The sequence below is a fragment of the Microcebus murinus genome, chromosome 10 (assembly GCF_040939455.1).
Source record: "Microcebus murinus isolate Inina chromosome 10, M.murinus_Inina_mat1.0, whole genome shotgun sequence".
Lineage (NCBI taxonomy): Eukaryota > Metazoa > Chordata > Mammalia > Primates > Cheirogaleidae > Microcebus > Microcebus murinus.
The window spans coordinates 92,504,671-92,521,830 of record NC_134113.1 but is presented as its reverse complement, the minus strand read 5'-3'; the positions used below and the strand labels follow the sequence as shown (position 1 = coordinate 92,521,830).

General features: G+C 41.9%; 1 protein-coding gene across 1 annotated transcript; it reads left to right on the top strand.

Annotated features, from left to right (window-relative positions):
- The first annotated feature begins 336 nt into the window (after window positions 1-336).
- LOC142873450 (C-type lectin domain family 2 member H-like) lies at window positions 337-15,364 on the top strand. The gene is made up of 5 exons (XM_076007854.1): window positions 337-526; window positions 11,832-11,957; window positions 13,105-13,283; window positions 14,182-14,288; window positions 15,241-15,364. The coding sequence occupies exons 1-5, from the start codon at window positions 493-495 to the stop codon at window positions 15,362-15,364; spliced, it is 570 nt and encodes a 189-aa protein (XP_075863969.1). The 5' UTR covers window positions 337-492.
- Window positions 15,365-17,160: the final 1,796 nt, after the last annotated feature.

The following is a 17,160-nucleotide window of genomic DNA, read 5'->3' as shown; positions in this document are numbered from 1 at the left end:
CGCGGAGCGGCTTCACCGCCCGAAGGTCCCGCGCCCCGCCCGCCGCGCGGGAGCCTGGCGGGTCTCGGCCCCACCCGGTCCCCGGTGCCGGCTCTGCCCCAGAACGGGACCGCGATGCGGCGCCCCCTGGGTCCCAGGGCAGGGCGAGGGATACCACGTCCCCATGCTGCGGGGGGTGGGGGAGGGAGGAGGCCGGGGAATCCCTCCCGCCCTCAGTGCTCTCGGCGCCCACGGCTCGTACAAAACCGCCAGGACGAGAAACGGAGAATGGAGCCCGGCGGGCGGAGGGTGAGCCCTGCCGGCCGGGACCCGCCTCCTGCCGGCCGCCGCGGGTTCCCAGGCTGCTCCGGGCGGTCCGGCCGCGGGGCGGGGGCGGCGGGCCGGGGCGCTGCGCGGAGCCGCCCCCGGCGCCCCCGGGCTGGGGGAAGGAGGAGCCGCTGTCAGCCCGGAACCCAGAAACGCCAAAGTGGAAGCGGCTTCTCCGGGAGCCACATGCGGTGTGACCACACCAGGGCCTTCCCAGCAGGTGAGTATCTGAAAGCCTCTGACTTCAGCTCATACAGTGTATCCAGGTAACATCTGTACCCGCTTAATATCTTGAAATACATCTTGAAATAATATCTTGAATACAAATATCTTGAAATACATTTTGAATAATATCTTGAAAAAAATACAGTAGATAAATAAATGCACATTTCTCCACCCTGGCTGTGTAATTCTAGAAAATCTCTCCAGACCGTTCCTGCACATGTCTCAGGTATTTTTCTTAAAATTGCATGTGGATTTACAATTATATCAAAATACAATGTCTGATTTAAAAATAAATGCCAAGTTTATCTCCCGTATGGACTCAAATGTTTTTGTTTGAATTATGAATCAGTGTATAAGTGGTATAGTACATAGATGTATTATGTACCTTGTTACAGAAAAATCTGAGGCACAGTAACATTTTTAAAAGTTTATTTGAGTAAGAAGCAGTTCATGAATTGAGAAACACCAAACTGAAAGAGGTTTAATGTTTCTATCTACAGGAGCAAGTATTTATGGGGTAAATGTGGAAGCAAAACAAAGCAATTATTTGATTGAGTGTCTTATTCTATTCCATTGAAAAGTCCCTAAGTGTGTTGGCTACTTCTGATTGGTTGAGCATAAGTTCTGTTTTCTTTTATAGGCTGTTACAACAAACAGCTCAAGTTCAGTTTTGTTCCCAAATCAAGCTCTCCTGAAACCTAACTGGTTTTGCTGCTAAGGGGTTCTTCAGGCCTGGTGTCCATGTTAATTTATTTTAACAAACTGTAGAGGATGTTAGAAAAGGCATAAAGGCCTGGGTAAAGGAACTGTGAGAAAGGCAGGAATCTGGCAGTCCTGCAAACAGGACTTGGGATATGAATGCTTATCAGCTGCATACAGCAGGCTTTGGAATGGATGGGACCATGACTGACATGCTGTCCCTGCCTTTTTCCTTCTATCCTTAAGGAGACACAAGGAAATACCAAGATAAATATAGATTTATTGCATATCAGTAACTAAATGTCTTTAGAATAATGTGTTTGCTAGTGCCACAGATTTCATCTGTATGTTCTTTGCTTTGACCTTGCATACCTTTCCTTGCAATAAATATGGAGGTTTGGAGAGGTACAGGAACTCTTTGAAATAATAAAAGTCTCTCCACTTCTTTTCTGGCTTACATCTGGAAAAATGTAATTGTAGGTCAGAAGACAAATGTATCAATTTACAAATGTGACGATTATCAAGTTAAAGCAAATGATTCTATTGCAGTCTTTTAGAGGACAAAGCTACAAATTCTGATGTCTAGGTGTCTTAGAAGACCCCTTTTCTGTAAATAACATTACTGGGACATTATATAATAGAAAAAAACAGGGTGTTAAATTTTTATAAAAGTATCTTCACTTAGCAGAGTAATAATGATACTTTGTGAATGCTATCAATTTACTATTTGAGGACTGAACTCTTATCTTTTTCTCTTGCTCGAAACTCCTCCCTGAGGAGACCAGCTGAGTGAGGCTCACAAATGGTAAATTCCCACTAAGCAGCTTTTGTTAACCATTAACCCTTTGCACTAGGATGTCAAGTGTGACTCCACAGGGTTAGGTAGAATAAAGGAATCTAGAAAAAAGCAAGAGAGTGCAAAGTTAAAGCAGGGTTTACTTCCCAACCTGATTTCTGTAAAGGATTAACAGCTAAAAGATAGAAAGCCCCCTTCCCTTCTTGGAGACATCCTTTGTAACCCATTAACAGGCCTAAGGGTATGCAAGACCAACCCCCAAGGCCTCAATTTACACAACAAATCTATGTCCAGTGGCTTATTTCTGATAACAACTCCTTATGTTAAAACATTCCAAGCTTTTAGACAAAACACTCTTCTCTTTCACCAATTACAAGCCAAAGACTCTTTAAACTCATCTATAACCTGTAAGCCCCAGCTTAGAGATATCTCACCTTTTTGGGCCAAGCCAATATATGCCTTCCAAGAGTATTGATTAATGACTTTATCTGTAACCCCCATCTCCCTGAAATATATAAAAGCCAAACTGTAACTCAGTCAAGTCAAGTCCACTTGTCCAAGGCATCTTGGAAGTGGCTCTGGGTCATGGTCCTCAAATTTGGCTCAGATGAAATCTCTTTAAAATTATTTTACAAAGTTTGCCTTTTTTTCATTGACAATTTTATTAAAACTAGATTTTAGGACTCAAAATAACAATGTCTATTTTCAGCTTTTTGGGAAAAGGAGACAATTTTTATTTCATCTTTCTGAGACACTTTCTGTTAGCAGTTAGTGATAGAAGAACTAGCATTTGAACTGTTAGCACTAATAGTGAACATAAGGGGTTTAAAACTTTCAATATAGAAAGAGGAAAGGTCATAAGAGAAATTTTTACAAATAAAGTAGGTTCTCATAATTTATATCTAGCTTCTTCTACCTCTATTCCATCCTACAACCACGGCCACACTAAATCTCCTAAAAGTACAGTTCTGATTATTGACAGCCCCGTTGCACATCTACCTTTCATGGGTCCCCAGTGCCTATCTCATGGCCATTTACTGTCTCTAATCTACCTTTATTACATCTTGTTACCAAGTTTTAAATTTCCCTTCTCCATACACTCTACACCAGTGATTGTCAGCACAGGCTTCCTTTAAGTTTCATATGGGGGAAGGACCTCTTAGAACATCTGGATGTTCACATTCCACCCCTAGAGATCCTGACTTAATTAGTCTGTTGAACATTAGAATTGTTTTGTAAAAGTCCCCTGGTGAATCAGATCTGAAGGCAAGATAGAGAATCTTTGTTCTGCCTCATTCTATGTGTAGCTGGAATACCTTAATTTCAACTTCATTTGTTGAAATCCTGCCAGCCCTTTAAGGTTCAGTAAATATGTCATCCCCCTCTCCCCCTGAAATCTTTTCTCAAAGAAAAACACTCCCTGCCTGACACTTGGGCCACAAGTAGTACAGTTGGTAAGTTCATTATAGATCAAGTTAGCATCATACTATCATTGACCCTTCTAAAGCCTCTTCCATTTATTCTCTATATAGTCCCATTCCCATATCCCCCATAGGCACCCATTCTAAGGCATTTAATGTATACTATTTTATTTTTAATAAAGGGTTTTTTTGTACAAATACATTTATTTAGTACACATTTTTATTTAGCGTGGTGCACACCTATGCATCACAAGTTTACACTTAATTATCACAAAATTAGCACAATTCATACAGCCACTACCCTAATCATAAAATAGAATATTACAGCAATGTTCAATCCCTCTTGGACCCCTGCCAATCTCGTTTCTTTTCTGGCTTCACAAATGAATCTTATTTCTTGACTTCACAGATTACTTTCATCTGTTTTTGAACTTTATGTAAATGAAACAGTTCAAGATATATTCTGTAGCTTCTGACTTCTTGTACTGAAAATTATCTTTTTTGAGATTTATCCATATTGTTGCCCATGATAGGAATTTATTCATGTTCATTGCTGTATCATATTCTACTTCATTAATACACCACAATATGTTTCCATTCTACTATTAATGGGCATTTGAGTTTCCATATTGGCTACTGTAAATAATGCTGTGGCCATTTTCTACATGTCCTTTTCTATGCAGATATTTCTGTGCGGGGCAGGGGAAATAGGAGTAGAATTACCAGATCATGATTTGGTTATGTTCAACTGTAATAGTTATGCCACAGTGTGTTATTAAATTGTAATAACAATTTGTTTTCCTACCAGCAGTGTGTAGGAGTTTCAGCGGTACCATATTACCCCTAAACAGTTCTATATGTGTCTTTTCCATTTTAGCCATTGTAGTGGATGTTTAGTGAGTCTTTTCCTTGTCCCACTTGCTGAGTCAGAATGGGATTCCCAACCATTTTGGTACTGGGGACCTGTTTCTTGTAAGACAGTTTTCCCACAGACTGGGAGTGGGGTTGGGGTGCAGTGGGTGAGGGGAGGTAGAGGGGAGGATGTGACCTGAACTTCAAAGTGTGATCAAGCAGAGTTTGATCATGTCTAGTTCAGGAAGTGAAAAGCCTCCTTGAGGTGGAGTTTCAGAGGAGTTTGCCTTGGGGTTGGGAACCTCAGGCAAATAAACCCTTCAGGGGTCACCAGATATTTCAGTTTAACAGCTTCCTCTCTCTGGTGTGTTGCAGACTGTTCCTCTCCGCAAGAAAACGGCAGTCATATAGGTTGCAATGGGAATGTTAAACACAGACCTTACCCTCAGCGATGACCTGGAGGAAGGAGGAGAATCTGGTAACGTAACTGATAAAATGTGAAATATCAAAAAGGCAGGAACTTTTCTTCCACTGAAGCCGGCAGGCAGCTGGATTCAGGCGCACATTAGCACATCACAGTCTCCACAGAAGGGATTTGTTTAGCAGGGAAGAAAGGTATTATTTTTGTTTGGGAGGGCAGGACATTGGATTTCCTGGAAAACAAGGTTCTTATTGAACAAAAAAAGACAGGTTATAAAGAATGTTGATGTTTTTCAGCTAAACCCAGTTCTTACAAAACTTAGAGTAATATGTGTAAGGTTTTCGGTGGCGGTGAGAAGAAAAGACAGACAGAGAGAAAGAGTGGGGGCCAAACCACGTGGCTTTATTTAGTGCTCCCTGGAGGAGGCCCCCAAGAGAGGCGGGGGACAGAAGTCACATCCATTTGAAGGGGCTGAGGCCTTTTATACTCTTTGGGCAGGGCTAGGACTTGTGGCAGGAAGAGCTGGGATTCTCCATTGTGACTTTGGGTGATAGTTGAGAAAAAGGAGGTATTTGTGGAATTCAGAAGGGGAAATGTTCTTTTCAAGGTGGAAATCTGGGGGTGGTTCCTCTTGGTGAGGGCCTGGCAGTTTTGTCCTTGGGGGGGACTGGTGAGACTTTTCTCTCTCTCTTTTTTTTAATCTAGGGAAGGGAGGGGGCCAGCCACTAGCCTTACATTGCAGCCTTGTGGTCATGATGGGTGCCCCCCTTTGTGACTACTTCCTGCTAGGAGGGGGCTTAGTTAGGGGCTATAGGCCTGTGGAGGCTGGTGGAGGGGCGGTTGGTAGTGGGGCATACAGATGAAGAAGTAGTTGGTTTACTGCCACTCGTGACAGCTCTTGTAGGCAGCACTGGAGGAACTGTAAAACACAGGGAGCAAAGAGAAAGATTAGGCAGATGATGACGACGGGTCCTATTAGTGGTAATGGGTAGGCAGGCAAAGGGGACTGCATCCAGCCCAAGGGACATACATCCTGGCAGTAGCGGTTGTGCCGGCCTTCACTTAGGTTGGTGAGCTTGTCTGTGTTCTGCTCCACAAGGCTCGATTCATTGACATAGCAGCAGCATTCTTCATGAAGGAAAAGACAGGTTTCTCTTTTTCTGGCCATGAGCAGATCTGCAAAATCTTGGGCAGATATAATACTGTGGCCCAGGACACCTGTCGCTAGCCCTGAGGCCTCAGTGGAAGAGGCCAAGCTGAGAACCATCATGACAGGTTTAAAATATGTCTTGTCTCGGCCAGGGTCTTGGGAGAAGCCACCTGAATTCAGACTCACCATATAGAGTTCATTGGGCCATTTTAGGAGTTTAGGAAGGCGAGAGTATAAAAAGACATGTAGATCCTGTCCAAGGGAAAGCTTTAGTGCTTATCTGGCAAGAGGCTGCCACGCTCATTGCCCTAAGGCTAGGTGGCCAGCCACAGAGCAGGGTGTGTAGTTGTTTGGCTAAATAAGCCACTGGAATACAGGTGGGTGGGATCCAGGAGCCCATAGGCTGGGTGAGGACATGATAAGGAAGGAATGGATGATGGGACGGTCATCTATTAGACAGGTTAGTGGACCGGTAGTAGGGGGCCATGAAGAATTGCCATCAATACCCATAACCAACACCTGGGAAGGATAAGTAGGGCTTGAAAAGAAGGCAGGAGAGAGTAGGTAGCCCCCGTGTCGACCAGAAAGGACACTGCCTTACCCACTACCTTGATTGTTACCCTGGGCTCAGCGAGGGTGATCAGGGTCTCCCAGAGACGGGGCTTTGTCAGTCTTCTGCAGCCAAGCCCAAAACAATCAACGGCAGGTCTGGGGGTGGAAAGACTGACACTCCAGACCTTTGTGCAAGGGACAATCCCTCTTCCAGTGTCCCTCTTGACCACAGGCCGGACAAAGCATAGTGGGTAGATGTGGCTGCGGGCACCGGCTGGCCCAGTGGCCTCCCTTACCACATTGAAGCTGGTGCAGGGCGGAGCGCAGCTGGTCGCTTTAGACGAGGTCCAGGGTGTTTCAGGCCTCGCCGGCCACAGGGCTACAACCAAGGCTTGGGCTTGCAGGTGTCCTTTTGGTGGACACAGGCTTCCTTTTGGGCCTCTGTCTGTTTATCTCGGGAATTAAAGATTTTAAATGCCATGTTCACCAGGTCTCTAATGGGGGTCTGAGGGCCTTCTGCCTTTTGAAGTTTGCATCTAATGTCAGAGGAGGACTGGGAGATAAAGAGAGTTACAAGGACGGTGGTCCCAGCTGGGGAAGTGGGGTCCAAGCGGGTATACTGGATGAGAGCATCCGTAGGGCGGCTCAGGAAGGTCGTGGGATTCTCATCTGGCTTCTGAGTGATTTCTCTAAGCTTATCATAATTAATGGCCCGATGGGCAGCGGCCTGGAGGCCAGCAAGAATGCATTGCAAGCCGGGCGTGGTGGCTCACGCCTGTAATCCTAGCTCTCTAGGAGGCTGAGGCGGGCGGATTGCTCGAGGTCAGGAGTTCGAAACCATCCTGAGCAAGAGCGAGACCCCGTCTCTATTATAAATACAAAGAAATTAATTGGCCAACTAACATATATAGAAAAAATTAGCTGGGCATGGTGGTGCATGCCTGTAGTCCCAGCTACTTGGGGAGGCTGAGGCAGGAGGATCGCTTGAGCCCAGGAGTTTGAGGTTGCTGTGAGCGAGGCTGACGCCATGGCACTCACTCTAGCCTGGGCAACAAAGCGAGACTCTGTCTCAAAAAAAAAAAAAAAAGAATGCATTGCAGCCTGCAATCTCATCGGGTTCTACCATCTAAGCCGGCGGGGGTGTCTGGCTGGTATTCCCACCCTGGCTCACCGCGTGGGACAGCCTCGGCCCCGACCTGCATGGTGTGGACTGTTAGGTGGACTTGGTCGGCATGTCCCTGAGCCGCCATCTAGACACGTTGCTTTTCATCAGTAGTAAGAGTAGAAGCCAGAATAACAAAAATGGTAAGATAGTGGGACTCTTTGGTGTAGGCCGTGGGGTCGTTAGAAAAGGAGCCTAAACGCTTTTCAATATGAGAGAGATCAAAAAGGGAGAAAGGAACATGGATGTCTGGGACCCCTTCGGGACTGGCTACCTCTCTCAGGGGCCAGAGAAGGGTTTGGCCTGATGGCCCTGCATGGGATCGAGTGTGGTGACTAGCAGGGGACGTTGGCAGAGAGCCAGCGTGAGCAGTAGCGGAGGACGGCGGGGCACTAGGAGGAGGAGAAGGACCTAGATATGGTGGAGGCCGAGCAGAGGGAGAGGTAAGAGAGTCAGGTGGGTCAGAGAAGGCGGAAGAGGTTTCTAATGGGTCTTTTGGCTGAGAGGTGGAAGAGGCCAAGGACGGTGGAGGACTCAGCAAGGAGGATTCGTGACAGGTCACAGGTCTGACAGAGGGAAGGACGGGAGCGCAGATAGAAGAAAGCCTGGACATAAGGGATCTCCCACCATTTGCCATTTTGGTGACAAAAGTTATCAAGATCTTGTAAGATTTTGAAATTGAACATCCCATGTTTTGGCCACTGTTACCCATTGCCTAATTTGTACATTGGTCAGGCGGTGTTACAATAGAAAATGAGTTGCTTGGGCCGAATATCAGACTTGAGGCCCAGGGCTGCAAGATTGGCTAATAGAGAGCCCAGAGGTGTGTTAGATTTGATTTTGGAAGATTGACTGCCCACGGTGTCCTAATCCAATGAGGGAAGGAGGAGATCCGGGAGCCGGCGTCCCAGGTCACCGATCAGGCCTTGCAGAGAAGGCTCTGAGCCTTGGAAAGGACCGACTGAGTGGTTCAGGCATCCATGAGGCACTCAAGTGTCTTTTGAATCCTTACGGATGGAAGGACTGACTGAGGGGCTCAGGCGTCCCTGAGATGCTCAGGGCCTTATGGATGGAGGATCTTTGACTTGGGCCCAAGGTTTTATGGACAGAGACCCTGGAATGGACGCATTGGGCTAGGAACACAAGGGCAGAGGGACTTACCCAGGCCAATTAGTCGACTGGCGTCCAGTGGAGGTCCCAGTCCGAGGTCTGGAAGACAGGAGAAGGGACGGAGCGACCATGGCCCTGTGGCAGGCCTGCCCAGCCAAGACTCCCCTCCTGGGTTTCGGCACCAAATTTAAGGATTTTCTGCGCTGGAGAAAAGAGAAGAAAAGACAGACAGCGAGAGAAAAAGAGTCTGGGCCAAACCACGTGGCTTTACTTAGTGCTCCCTGGATGAGGTTCTGGGGCCCCAAGAGAGGGGGGCCCAGAAGTCGCCTCCCTTTGAAGGGGCTGAGGCCTTTTATACCCTTTGGGCGGGGCTAGGGACTTGTGGTGGGAAGAGCTGGGATTCTCTACTGTGACCTTGGGTGGTGGTTGAGAAATAGGAGGGGCTGGAGGGTTTTGTGGAATTCAGGAGCTGAAACATTCTTTTCCAGGTGGGAATCTGGGGGTGGCTCCTCTCAGCCAGGGGCCTCACAGTTTTGTCCTTGGGGGGTCTGGTGAGCCTTTTCTCTCTTTTTTTTTTTTTTTTTTTTTAATCTAGGGAAGTGGGGGGGGGCACCACCAGCCTTACAATATGTAACCAGCCAGAATGTTACAGAATGTAGTTGTGATATTTATTCTTTTAAAAATACATCCTTCTTTTGTAAGTTAAGTAAGTTTTGGATCCTGAAACTATTAATAAGTTAAAATTTCAGCAGTAACATGGTTTACACCTTTGTTCTTCTGAAGAATAATTTGTAATAATGTTTCTCCAACTAGAAATTTAAAGGGCATTGTGTTCAGTGTATACTATAAGAGGCATGTGAATTTAGAGGGAGACAAGAATAGGGAACACAGTTCAGAAAGGTAGGAGAGAAATAAGCAAGAGAGAAATGGAGCAAGGACATTGGTAGGAGGAAGTAGAGACAGGGAAAAACCAAGAGAAAGCAGGGTCTTTTTGAAGATTTGTAAGAGGCAAATGGGAGATTTTGGGAGAGATTTAAGTGGACATTTACATATTACTGTATAACAATGAAAACATTATAGAAATCATAATATACTGAGTTTTTAAGACATTTTGCCTTAATGTAGAACCTGGAAGAAAGAAGATTGAGATTTTTGTATGGAACCCAAATCCAAATGATATCTTATACTGCTTAAAACCATCCAATCCAATGCATTAATATCTTTTCCCCAGTGTAAATTTAAGCTGGGGCTCCGTGTTGTTCTTCAGGATGTATGCTAAGTGAGTGAAATGTAGTAGCTGAAAGAAAATCAGCAGGAACATTTTTCAAAGTATAATTTTTACATTCAGTAAAATTCACTCTTTGGTGTGTGTTTCTATGAGTTTTGACAAACACATGTAATTATGTAGCCAACATCAAAATGAAGATACAGAACCATATCAAATTCCCTCAGGCCCTTTGTAGTCATTCTTTCCTCTGCCCTTGGCAACCACTGGTCTGTTTTCTGCTCTTACACTTTTGCTGTTCCAGAACGCCATTGTTATGGTCCGAAGTGCCAGAAAAGACCACCATAGAAACTGAATTGGGTCAAATTGTGAGTCTTTATTTATTGGCCAGGACTAGTTCAGCCCTGCAGAGTGACAGGCACAGAAAGTAGGGATAAGCTAGAGAAAACAGGCCCCTTTTAAAAGCAAAAACCACACTCTGAAAAAATTTGTATCTAATTGTTCAAGCACAGTTACGAGGGCTTACTTGACTAGAGGCACATAAGTGAGGGCATTGTTTTTTTACATTATATCATGTTCCTGTCCATGGACTGGTAGGAGCTCCAGTCCAGCGTTGAGCCCCTGTGCAGAGACTTATCTCAAAGCAAGCTATTTACAGAAGCAGACAGCTTCACTTAGCCTGGGTACTGTGAAATTTTATGACATGCAGCTGGCGGGATATGCATTCAGTTACAAGTGGATTGCATTGCTTTCTTCTCAGGACAGTTTAAGTTTCCCACCATCACAGGAAAGGGCACAAGGAACCAGAAGCTTTGGCCTCAACACCTGTGGTCCCTAGGCCTTAACAGCCATGTAAATGGGATCCTGCATGAACTGCAGAGTCTGGCTTCATTCACTTAGTAATGATGCCTGAGATTCATCCATAATGTCTTATGCACAGTTTGTCAAATAAGAGCAAGTCTGGACTTAGATAGGGGAGACTTTATTCAGAAGGACTGTTACAGTAGGAATAACACTCTGACTTCAAAAATACACAAACGTTTGCAAGTCAAACAGAAAATGGCTTTTATTTTAGAAAGAGGTGAAGATGGGTTAGTGAACAACTTGTATGTAAGAGGGCATTGTTGTGGAAGAGATATCATGGCAACAGGTGTTTCAACAGGAATGTTTTTTGTTTTTTTTTTTTTTTACAGATCTCAAAATAAACCCTTAGAGTGGGCTGGTTTTGCATGTTAATGCTTTAGGCTTGGTGAAATTTGTGAGCAAGCCAGAGTTTAAAGGCTTGTGGGGAGGAAGAACACTGACAAATATTTGGACAGCAAGCAGGATAAGGAATGAGTAACAGAAATTGTGGTCAAGGTTTTTTTTTTTTTTTTTTTTTTGTGTGTGTGTGTGTGTGTGTGTGTGTGCTGAATAGTTAGTTCCTTATCTTTTCACAAGCTTAAGCATATTTTAACTGTTGCCAGGTTTTGTGTGATGATGAATAAAGCTGGTGTAGATCTCATGTACAAGTTTTTGTGTAAACACACAAAAAATGCTGCTTTTTTTTTGAGCCTGCCTGGTAACACATGTTTAATTTGTTTCTGAAATCTCCCTTCAGCTACATTGATTTATGTGTCGACACTTCTGTCAATACCACACTGCCTTTATTCCTGTTACTTCATAAGTTACGAAATAAAGTTTCTTTTTCATCCTCATTTCTACTCTCTTTTTTTTCACTATCCCATAACTGGAAGACTCTCTCGTCCTCTTGGGGCTATGGCTGTCATTTATGGACCAGGACCTTTTGTGACAGAGGTTGGCAGTAGCAATGTTGAGGTACAGCTGAGCTTAGAGTTGATTCTATGATGAGTTTCATTTTCTCTCCCTAAGATCTGCATGAGATTGAGATTCTGATACTTGTATTTTATAGGTAAAGGTCTCCAAAGAAAATGTCTACAAATTATGTCTCCTATAACTGACATCAAGCTTTATTGTTGCCATTTCATCATTGCAGTCCTAACTATAAGTGTGGTTGCACTTTCTATTGTTTTGTCAGGTAAGTTACTTTTTCTCCAACCTGTACAGTATTCTCCACATATTTATGTTGTCAGTAAATATTTATGGAGCTTCATTATGTGCCAGACACTGTGTGAAATGCTTGAGGTACATCAGTGGACAAAAGACACACAAAAAACATTTCTAGCGGGAGTGACACAGGTAATAATGAATAAGGGCAGAAGTGGAACAGGTTACAGTAGGGTGGCCATGGTAAGCCTCCTTGGGAGTGCACATCATAGTGATTTATTAACATTAGGTCATGTCTCCCTGGGCAGTACTTAAATGTGCCAAGCAGTGCTGAAGACCTGTTGCCCCTATATATAAAGTACGTTTGTGCATTCTCACCCTGCTTAAGTAGGAGGTACAAATTCTTAGGGCCAAGGGATATGCCTGAAAACATTTCAAGGAGAGTTCTCACTTTCTTCTTTAATAAAATGACAGTTCTGATGGGAACATGTCAGGAAATAGCTCCATAAGTGGACTTTCTACATATTCCTTAAATATGTATTTAACAGAAATATATCTATATATGTACATTATATGTGTATGTACATGTGCTTATATGTTTATATATATAAAAATATATGCACATATATGTATATATATATGCATATATATACATATATATATGTATATATATAAAGAGAAAACTACAAGAAGCCCTAGCTTGTACCTGGTACCAAAAACAATATTTGGAATCATGTAATGTTCACTGATAGACTCTGTACCTCCTAGGAAGTATACCGTAGTAAAATCTAAGACAGGGGGATTTTGTCTTGGACTTTGCCAAGGACTTTGCTTTCCATTGTAAAGAGGAGGAAGGGCTAATATGAAGGAGAGGGTTTGGAAAAAGAGAATCTACATGATCTCAGGAGAGAGTAGTATAGATGTTGCTATAGAAATTGATTTCCTTGCACCTGTGAATATCAATGTACACCTCAGAAAGTCAGGGGGACAGGTACCAGCCACAGACCACTGCACTGATGACTGTGTTTTGCTTAGGATGAGACTCTGAGTGATGAGTTAGGAAACCAACAATCCAACCTACATGCTTCAAAATTGACCTCAGGATTGTAAATGAAAAAAGAGATAAAAGAGATGACAAATTTCTGTAGTATACTTCACTGTGATTATCTAACTTTTAGTGAGAGAGGAAAAGGTGCCGTTAGAGCACTCTGTGTGTGCTGCCTGCCCGGAAAGCTGGATTGGATTTGGAAGTAAATGTTTTTACTTTTCTGAAGACACAAGGAATTGGACATTCAGTCAAACTTTCTGTGCCTCCTTAGAAGCCCACCTTGCTCACTTTGAAACTCCGGAAGAACTGGTGAGAAATGATTTGGGGTCATGCTTTCTGTTGCATACTTGGTCCGGAGGTGGGTCAGCTGCACAGGGCTAAAGCTGAAATATGAGGAAGGATCTCATTTCAGGTAGAATTTGGGGCACCAGCGTGTCTAACATTAACTAAGGGTATATTCTCTTCGTAAAACATTGTGAAACATTTTACATATATTTTCTCACATAATCTTCATTGAAAACCTGCAAAATTAGATGTATTGTTCTCATTCTATTAAGAAATATGGTATTCACATAATTATCATCCAGATTGGGACATTTTGGGTAATGAAAGCCGGTGTTAGGCCGGGCCCTGTGGCTCAGGTCTGTAATCCTAGCACTCTGGGAGGCCGAGGCGGATGGAGTGCTCGAGGTCAGGAATTCAAAACCAGCCTGAGCAAGATCAAGACCCGTCTCTACTCTAAATTGAAAGATATTAATTAGCCAAGTAATATATATGGGAAAAATTACCCGGGCATGATCACGCGTGCCTGTAGTCCCAGTTACTTGGGAGGCTGAGGCAGGAGGATTGCTTGAGCCTCGGAGTTTGAGGTTCCCGTGAGCTAGGCTGACAGCACGGCACTCACTCTAGCCTGGGCAATAAAGTGAGACTCTGTCTCAAAAAAACAAAAAAGAAAGCCGGTGTTAATTATGATGGAATGATAGACATAAACTGGAACTTTCCCTGTCATACAGGGATCTATTCTCATTTTAAGTAAAGTAATTTAGGATCAGAGACATTTGACTTTGAGAATTGTGTAGTAGTCTAAATCCAGTCTATGCTTTTCAATGAATACCATGCTGCCTTCCAAAAAGAGGCTAGAGAGGGAAAAAAAATCAAGAGTAATATGAAAGAAATCCATGTTGATATTTCCTGTGTTTTATAATAGAATTTTCTGAGAAGATACAAGGGCCCTTCTGAGCATTGGATTGGCCTCTGCAGAGAATCAGCACATCACATTTGGAAATGGACAGACAACACTGAATATGATACCTCGTACGTATTGAAACTTCTTTTCCTTCTACCGTGTTTGTGTGTGGTTATGTGTGTGAGTTGGGTTTATGAGATGAGAAATGTAACATGGAAAGCTTATGAGGTAACAAATGTGAATCTTCTTTGTGCTTTCATTTATTAGTTGCACCCTTGGGAAACTTTACTTCTTATTTCAGTTGAAATCTTTAACATGATGGTGACGTTTGACACAGTTTTGCACTTTCATCCACTCATTTAAAGCTTTTCTTTGCTGAAAAGCCTATTTAGAATGTAGACAGAACAGCTGATTTACAGCAAGGGTTCTACCATCCTGGGAAGCCACTAAGGAAATGATATGCACAGGGCTCTGAAGTCCACTCTTGCAGCAGCGGCATCCATTCATATGAATAAAAGGAAAGTCTCCAGGGAACCTATAGGCGTCTCTCCCAAAGTTTTATCACCAGAGGGAACCTAGTAGACTGTGAACATTTCAATGGGGTATTTTGATTATAACCATTACACTGGAGCAGATAAAATTTAGGGACCCAATCATTTCCATTAACCAAAGTTAATAATCCCTTTTAGAAATGTACTAAGTAAGTAAATAGATTTGGTTTCATATATTTATGAAACAGTTCAGGAGAAGGCTGAAAATAGTCTTCGCTGAAGGCTGCTGATGGCAGCAGATCATTTGGGTACAACAGTAGTCATCAGTTAAATACCTAATCAAGAACGTAACTGGGTTTGGTATGGATGAATGATAAACGTGGGATTTTCAAGCAAGGACCCTGATAACATAAAGGAAACTAAATACAGAAATGGTGTTTATTACTGAGAAGCAATATTAATGGCAAACTTTTGCTCATCGTTTATTCACATTAAACATATATGGAGTGGGGGTGCTGGAGATTATAGGAGAGGAACAAATATAGTTGTTGAATCTAGGAATATTTAACATTTTTACATTTGATTTTAGGTTTGCCATCAGAGGAGTTGGAGAATGTGCCTATCTGAATGACAATGGAATCAGTAGTGCCAGGAACTACGAAGATAGGAAGTGGATTTGTAGCAAGCCAGTTATGTCTATAGATGCCAAATGAGAAGCCCTTTGTAGAATGTTACATGAAGGAAGCATTGTAATTTGTTATATATGCTGACTCCTTTTATCTATTTCTCTATCTATCCTTTTGGTCTATTAAAAATGGCATCAATACGCATTCCTAATTTCTATTGACAGCAAAAATGCAAACCATCACAGAGTGATCTAATACACACTGCTACAATACCAGCATTTCTAAGATTATGTTTCTAAATTAAATAGGTATTTAGATATGAGTTGATGGTTATATTTTGAACATAGAGTACAATAACTATCAGCAAACTCTTCTCCTATGGCCAGACATAAAACATCTTGTATATGGACAGTCTTTGCTTTCAATGTATGGACCAGAAGAATGAGTATGCTAACTAAAACCAGGCAAAATGACTTTAAAGATCAATGAGAAAAATTATAATTGGTCCATGACTCCAAAAGTTTTTGTTAATACATTTAAAATTCTCTTACAGAATTCAGTTACAAATATAAAGAGACAGTTAAAAAATACTATGACTAATATTTATTTTGTGCTCTATAATTTAAAACAAAAGAAACACTGACAAAGTACATTTTTTACTTTCTCAATGTTAATGTTTTAAATTTCAGTGTACTAAAGAAATGTATCTGTAAAAAACAGTATTCTTCATTTTACCCTTTATTTCATTTAGAATTCTGCTGTTATCTCTCATAAAATCACAGTTAATGACTTGAACTTTTTAAGCATTCAGTACCTAATGTTACAACTTCATATCAATTATTGAGTTTCAAAGGCAAAATAGTTAAAATTTTTCTAGAAGCAACTACACTGTACTGAGGAGTCCTAAAAAGGATGAAATAACAATTTACAATGCATCCTCTCTGTTACGTTTTCTGTTTTTTTCCTACTTTATTGATGCACTTTTCCATTTGTTCTTATAATTATATAAAATTTTATTTTATATATTTTAATGCTATTTTAGATAATTCTACTAACATTTTATTGTATATTTATTCAGATTACGTTGTTACATTTCAATAGAATTTTATTGTGTATACCGTAAAGATACACATTTATATAATTGAATAAAATTTTATTATTTATATTTTGATGCTGTGTTATTTATTAGGTGCATACAAGTATATTTCATTCAGAAATAAATCTCTTTTTCAGTGAGTTATGGTTTTATTTAGTCCTAATAGTGCTGTTTGCCTTATAATCATTTTATTCCACATTTTCTAACAGGCAGGGACTACGTCTAGTTCACTTCTGCATCCTTAGAGACTAGCCGAGTATAAAATATAGGATATGTTTTAAAAATACCTGTGGAAAGAAGATATGTCTTTGTGATTATCAGACTCTGCCCTATTTGCTTTTTCAGCTAACTTTCTCATAAACAAAGCTAAATTATACAGAAATCTAGAAAGCAATAAAAAGTAAGATTTTATATTGATAAACTCACAAATGAAATTTGAGCCAAATTGTGACCCTAACTGACCTAGTATTCTTTCACAAACCAGCTTCTAAGACATATCCCTAAAGCATGGCTTCTATTACTTATAAGTTGTGACCTTGATAAATTACACTTGTCCCTCCACAACCCTGGGGGATTGGTTCCAGGACCCCTGCAGATAGCAACATCCATGGATCTTCAAGTCCCTAATATAAAATGGCATGGTATTTGCATATAACATACACATATCCTCCCATATAATTTAAAGCATCTCTAGATGCTTTAAATGTATTAGGTATTATAAGTATATAATACCTAATACAACATAAATGCCATGTAAATAGTTGTTATATATTTTTGTATTTTCTTT